The sequence below is a fragment of the Nicotiana attenuata genome, unplaced genomic scaffold (assembly GCF_001879085.1).
Source record: "Nicotiana attenuata strain UT unplaced genomic scaffold, NIATTr2, whole genome shotgun sequence".
Taxonomy (NCBI): Eukaryota; Viridiplantae; Streptophyta; class Magnoliopsida; order Solanales; family Solanaceae; genus Nicotiana; species Nicotiana attenuata.
Genome location: NW_017673153.1, coordinates 87,856 through 95,198, shown reverse-complemented (window position 1 = coordinate 95,198; position 7,343 = coordinate 87,856). Strand labels below are relative to the sequence as shown.

At 39.6% G+C, this 7,343-nt stretch overlaps 1 protein-coding gene across 1 annotated transcript; it reads left to right on the top strand.

The window, feature by feature from the left end:
- Positions 1-1,228: 1,228 nt before the first annotated feature.
- On the top strand, positions 1,229-1,810 carry LOC109215588. Its single transcript, XM_019379689.1, has 2 exons — positions 1,229-1,473; positions 1,603-1,810. The coding sequence occupies exons 1-2, from the start codon at positions 1,229-1,231 to the stop codon at positions 1,808-1,810; spliced, it is 453 nt and encodes a 150-aa protein (XP_019235234.1).
- Positions 1,811-7,343: the final 5,533 nt, after the last annotated feature.

Here is a 7,343-nt window from a genome sequence, read left to right as displayed (position 1 = left end):
TGTCAACCCTTCTATCATCTATTGAGGAAGGATATCCCTTTTCATTAGGATCATTCATGTCAAAATGCTTTTGAAAGCATCAAAAGATACTTCCTGAATCCACATGTGTTAGGGGCGCCAATGCTTGAGAAGCCATTGATACTCTACATCGCGGCACATGAACATTCACTTGGAGCACTACTTGCTCAAAAGAATGAGGAAGGAAAGGAACAAGCCTTCTACTACCTTAGTCGAACTCTAATAGGAGTTATGTTGAACTATACGCCTATTGAGAAAATATGCTTAGCATTACTTTATGCGATAAAGAAGCTAAGGCATTATTTTGAAGCATACACCATCAAACTTATCTCTCGGGCAGATCCCGTGAAGTTCGTGATGACTCAACTTGTTCTTTCTGGACACCTAACAAGATGGTCCGTATTGTTTAACCAATATGAGATCATAAACACACCTAAAAAGGATGTGAAAGGACAAGCACTAGCCAATTTTTGAGCTTTCTGAGGAGTTTCCAAATGAAGACGTTTTGTTCATTGAAGAATTTCCACCATGGACAATGTTCTTTGATGGATCTGCACGTCGTAATGGTGCGGGGGAAGGTGTTCTGTTGATCTCCCCAGAAAGACAAGTCTTGCCATTCTCTTTTGTTTTAGGTGAAACATGCTCCAACAATGCCGCAGAATACCAAGCTTTGATCTTCGGTCTCGAAATGGCATTAGAAAGAAAGATTCTACATTTGAAGATCTACGACGACTCTAAGCTGATCATCAACCAACTTTTGGGGAGTTACAAGGTAAAGAAGGAAGATCTATTGCCATACCATCAATATGCTTCTAGTTTACTTGAAAGATTCGACCAAATGTTCTTAAACCATGTCCCAAGAGAATCAAATCGCAAGGATGATGCTTTGGCTAACTTGGCCACGACGATGGCACTTGGAGAGAATAAGTCAACAAAGGTATATATGTGTTATCGATGGGTTATTCCTAGACTTCTTGATCTTCAAATCAACAAAAGCCATCATATATCTGTTCGAGTGGTTGAAGAAGAAGATTGGAGGAAACCACTGATAGAATACCTTGAACATGGAAAGTTACCTGAGGATCCACGATAAAGAACAAACATCAAACGAAGAGCACCACGATTCTTCTTCTACAAGGGGACATTGTTTCGCCGCTCTTTTGAAGGAATATTCTTGCAATGTCTTGACAAAGAAGAAGCCCGCCAAGCAATGGAGGAAGCATATTCTGGCTCATGTGGAGCACACCAATCTGGTCCCAAACTCCATTTTCGCATCAAGAGGATGGGCTACTATTGGACGACAATGGTCAAGGATTGCATGGAGCATGCCAAAAGATGTCAAGCGTGTCAATTTCATGCCAACTACATCCACCAACCTCTAGAGCCTCTTCATCCAACTGTAGCTTCATTGCCTTTTGATGCATGGGAACTTGAGGTTGTTGGACCGGTTCCAAAGTCATCAATAGGGACATATGTGCATATTGGCTGCTACGGACTACTTCTCTAGATGGGCTGAAGTTGCTCCACTCAATGAGGTAAAAAAGGAGACTGTTATCAATTTTATCAAGTCATATATAATTTTAGGTACGGCATACCCAGATACATAATATTTGATAATGGAACGCCATTTGACAACAAGCTCGTGAAGAGTTTGTGCGAGAAGTTCGATTTCAAGCAGCATAAGTCTTCAATGTATAATGCACTCGCCAACGGCCTTGCTGAAGCTTTTAACAAGACGCTTGGTAACCTTTTGAAGAAAGTTGTTGCAAAGAACAAGAGAGACTGGCAATAGGTAAAGACTTGGCGGCCCAAATTGATCACTAAAATTAGATGCATGGTACTAATAGCAATAGGTAAAGCCAGAGAATGTGGAGAACTCATGGTATGGAAGCTCTGAAGATATAAAAGAAATATGAATGTTATTCATTCTTGAGAATAGTTGCTGCAAAAGTAAGGAGAGTAAACTGACGAGAGAGAGAATTTTACCTCTTGTCGAGACCATAAGCTCCTTAGGTGCCCTACTGAATTCATGATGGACATAAGGAGTCCAAGCGTCTTTATATAGAGTCTTAAAGACGGGACCAATGGGTCTTCTAAATAAGTTGTTTCCTTAAATAACTCAAAGTTCAAGTTATTGTAAAGTCAGACTTAGAATCAAATTCTATTTCTTAAAAGAACGGCAGACGAGAAAGCTAAAGGATCTTAAGGTTGGCATGATAATAATTCTACGCGACTTGAATTGAAAACTTTATTGATAAATGCTTTGCGGCCTTATCTTGTGAGGATATAGTCAAATTTGTCTGTTATAATATTAGGCCATGTGAATGTATTCACTGGTGATTACAGAGAATTGCTACACAGAAAAATGCAATGGAGAGATAGAGTGTAGATTAATTTTACATGGCACGTTCAACTGGCTTCCAATGCGAGATGGAGTCAAGGAAGAGTCTTTTCACATGATTATTGGCTCAACCGGTACTTCAAGTCTCGTTTTTACAGCTGATTAAGCCACTTCAACGAGCTTTAAAGTATGAGGCATCTGTAGTCATGTAAAAATTATTGAATAGTCCATAAAAAATTTGAATTAAATTCTAAATCACTTTGGGTCGAATAATTAATTTGGACTTTACAAATTAAATAAGTCCATTTTAATATTTAAGCCCAAGGTCTATTTCATCATAAGGCCTAGACTCATGCCATGCATCAAGTGACATGGCATGTCCAGTCAAACCCAAAGCCAACAAGATGATGCCACGTGTTAAATGATGTGGCAATCCAAGTCAAAAAGCAAGAACCGACCACAGGTCGCCAAATGGCTAAATTGACACGGGCCAATCAAAATCAAGCAAGAGAGTTCATATGTAGCTAGACTGTCCACCCTCTACAACAATAAATAGAGAGGTTACATAACTCTTTGGGGAAATTCAGAGTTGGAGAAGAACACTCCGCAATTGGTGAAGGCATCCACAAACAGAGAGATCAATCATCAAGTGCTTAGTTCTTCAACAAAGGATTGATCAACGGAGTTCTTCCCGGAGATCATCACGTAACAACAAAGTGCTGCTCGACTGTCTTGGCGATTAAATACATCACAAGGAGGTCTGCATCATCCTACATTTGAGAAAGACGCTTCTCAAGCCCTCGAATCACGGAGAGTTTTAGAGAGGAGAATCAAGGGATACATAGAATTGTACTCACAAATATTTATCAATAAAATCTCTTTTTCTCAAATGTAGGATGATGCAGACCTCCTTGTGATGTATTTAGTCGCCAAGACCGTCGAGCAGTACTTTGTTGTTGCGGGTTAATCTCCGGGAAGAACTCTGTTGATCACTCCTTTGTTAAAGAACTAAGCACTTGATGATTGATCTCTCTGTTTGTGGATGCCTTCACCAATTGGGAGTGTTCTTCTCCAACTCTAAGTATCCCCCGAGAGTTATGTAACCCCTCTATTTATAGTTGTAGAGGATGGACAGTCCAGCTACATATGAACTCTCTTACTTGATTCTGATTGGCTCATGTCATTTTAGCCACTTGGCGACCTGTGGTTGGTTTTTGACTTGGATTGCCACATCATTTAACACGTGGCGTCATCTTTTTGGCTTGCAGTTTGACTAGATATGCCATGTCACTTGACACATGGCATGAGTTTGGGCCTTAAGATGAAATGGACCTTAGGCTTAAAAATAATAAAATGGACTAATGTAACTTGTAAAGCCCAAATTAATTATTTAACCCAATTGAATTTAATTCAAATTTTGTATGGAATAAATTCAATAATTTTTACATGTCTACAATTGCTTCTTCTGGAGCAGGAACCACCACGTAATTTTTATCCCAATTGCAATATTTTTTAACATGGGAGAGGAGTTTTTCAGTTATCGAGCATATATAACTCGATACCGGCACGCATCGACCCGGCACCGAGGAAGTCTTTTCGACCTTGAAATCAGAATCGAGAACACACCCTCCGGGAAAAACTCTTCAGGGCATAGCTCCACCGCTGGTTCCTCGCCGGCCGACCGTGATGATGAAGCAGTCTCCTTTCGGTGGAACGATTTTTGAAGTCTTAGCCATTTTTGCTTTGATGAGTAAAGAAGAGTAAAACTTTGGAGGAGCGCTTGGTATTTTGTGATGAAACTCAAGGGTCTGAGAATACAAAGCATTGAGGAAGGCACAAGATTTTGAAGACTAAAGTGAAGAAGATTTGTAAATAAAGTTTGAAAAGTTAAGGAGGAGGGCATTTATAATTTCCCAGCGACGGTTCTAATCCGGTAGTGGCTGACCATCGACTGGCACGCATTAAATTCCTGGGAAACTGTTCCAACGAGACGTTTCAATCACTTCTATTGCTTTCCATTACTCTCCAAAAAATGAGGGGACTATTTGTATACGATCAAAATCGGGCTTTTCCTTTTTTGAGACTGATCGAGGCTGGAGCATGATAAGTCAAGGATCGGCTTCGATTTATATTAGACCATGGCACAGAGTTAGATTGTCAAGCTTGAGACCCGGAGACCGATTAAGATCGAGACCGACCAAAATTGAGACCGATCAAGATTGAGGTCGACCAAGATCGACACCGAATAAGATGGAGATCGAGGGTAGTTTACCAGGTTGAACAACGAAAAGACAAAATATCCGCAATCAGGCGAGGATCACGATGCAGATCCCGGCACGTATTAAGAGGAGACTGATTAGTTAGTCAATCATGGAATTTCCCACTGTATTTAGAATTATACCTAGAGTAGGACTCCCCTACTATATAAAGGGGGCCTGATCATTTGTAAAAGGGGCATCATATTCACGTTACAACAAGCAATACATTATCTTTCTCTTAAGCTCTCAATATTTTTGTCACTTTGTTCATAGTTTCCGGCAAAATATTCACTTGATTCGAAGGCAACCTAGCTCATGGAACAAAGCTATACATTTCATTTGGTTTTCTTTATTTATATTTGCAATTAATTTCAGTATCCATTTGCGTTTTCTCACAGTTTGTGCAAAGTGAATCACGTGTCTGCCAAACTACAGTATAAATTCAATTGTTATCCGTTTTTTGAGTAAACAGATTTATTTTTAAAAATATTAAAATAACAATCATAAAAATAGTGATATATTTTATTAAAAAACAATGAAAGATATCTTATATTATACTTTAAATTAACTTCAATTACAATTCAGATAAAACATAACATAACTTTAATTATAGGTTGTAACGACCCGACTGGTCATTTTGAGCATTTGCACTTAGCTCGGTAGTTTGGGGGCACGAGTAGCTACATATGATGTATTAGGACTTGTGTGCAAAATATGAGTTCATTCCGAGTTGATTTGATATGTTTCGGCGCAAGTTTTGAAAGTCGAAAGCTCGAAAGTTCATTAAGTTTGATTTGAGGTGCGTTTCATCGTTTTGATGGTGTTATACATGATTTGAGGCCTCTAGTAGGTCTGTATTATATTATGGGACTTGTTGGTATGTTCGTATGGGGCGCCGAGGGGCTCGGGTGAGTTTCGGATAGGTTTGGGCTATGTTGCACTCGTTTTTCTTATGTTCCGACGTCGTTTCTTCAAGCATAAATGGTACCACATTAAGCAAATGAGCTCCAATTTCTGCTTTGATTGAAACATTAGATCCGTAGTAATTACGGAGGCAAAGCAAAAAGAATCGTCGAATTTGGACGTCATATGAATTTTGATGGCCATTTTACTAAAAATTAGGTTGCCAAATTTTTTTCCAGATTAATTACGCAATTGCCACTGCTTCGTATTTAAAAATCTGCACTATTTCCAAATATTAAAACCAACATATCTACTTCATTATAAGGTCAAATAGAGTAATTCAAAAGCCTATCTTGACTGAAATTTCATAAGGAATTCATTAGAAGCATCAAAGGCAAGTTTCAGGATCGTTTAGTATGCAAAACGAGGCAGAACATCTGGGCAAAATTACTTAATATGGAAGGTTTGTTCATTTGGTCATATTTTGAGTTGGGGAGCTCGGATTTGGATAATTTTTGGAGGCGAATTTCACCATATGGATTGGGGTAAGTGTTCTATACTCAATTTTGGTTATATTTCATGAATCCATCTTCGTTTTTGGCATTTGATTGATGATTTCAAAGTGAAATTTGGGGGTTTTGTCTAAAATTTCATAAAGTGAATTTTGGAGTTTTGAACACCGATTTGGAGTCGGATTTAAGTGAAAATAGTATGGTTGGACACGTAATTGAATAGATTGTTGGATTTGTAAATTTTGTCAGATTCTGAGGTGCGGGGCCAGGTTGGGCATTTTGGCCGATTTTGGGCTTTTGATTAAAGATTCGACCTTTTTCGATTAGGTTTTGTTCCTTTAGCATTGTTTGATGTATTTGATTTGTCTTTTGGTTAGTTTTGAGTCGTTTGGAGGTCGGAACGCGCGTGATGATATTTTTGAGGCATCGCTTGGCTTGCTCGGTAATGGAATCAGCTTGTTCAAGATAAGTAACTCTTTTAAACTTAGTGCTAAGGGTATGAAACCCTGAATTTTGTGCTATGTGATTGGTGTTGAGGTAACGCACATGCTAGGTGACGGGCGTGTGGGCGTGCACCCTGTGAATTGTGACTCTGTTATTTCCCTAGCACTATTTAGTGGCCCTAGTTTGTTGTTATTTGTGTTTTCACCATGTGATTAATAAATTGAGCTGTCAGTCATGCTAGATATCATGTTTAGGCTTTATGCTGATATTGCTAGAACCCATAGTGGTCTTTTCTTGCAATCACCTCACTGATTTCATGGATAGTTCTTACTCAGTCATATTCATGCATTCATAGTGTATCTCAGTCTCAGTTGTTATTTATTGATACATCGTATCATTGTTGTCGGGCTAGTTTCATGATATTGAGGGCCCGAGAGACTGGAGAGATTGATGACTGAGTGAGGCCGAGGGCATGATTGTGATGATATTTGTGGGATCGGGTTGCACGCCGCAACATGTTCTATTGATTTATGTCTGAGTGAGGCCGAGGGCCTAATTGTGAGGATATTTCTAGGATCGGGCTGCACGCCGCAATATATTTTATTGATTTATGCCTGAGTGAGGTCGAGGGCTTAATTGTTATTCCATGATTGGCTTCGTATAGCCTTGGGCTGAAGGAGCCCCTCCGGAGTCTGCCCACCCCCGGTGAGCGCATGTACCTACTAAGTGCGAGTGACGAGTGACGAGTGATTGGGAGGACTGAGTAGCTTTGAGGAATGAGTGACTGGGAGGATTGAGTGGCTGTGAGGAATGAGTGACTGGGAGGACTGAGTGAATTGATACTCTGAGAGTACGCATATGGTTTTG

Excerpts from the sequence above, each read along its gene's own strand:
- LOC109215588 (XM_019379689.1), top strand. The coding sequence starts at position 1,229 with ATGGAGGAAGCATATTCTGGCTCATGTGGAGCACACCAATCTGGTCCC. Across the intron at positions 1,474-1,602 it reads GTTGTTGGACCGGTTCCAAA|GTACGGCATACCCAGATACA; the intron begins GTCATCAATAGG and ends ATATAATTTTAG.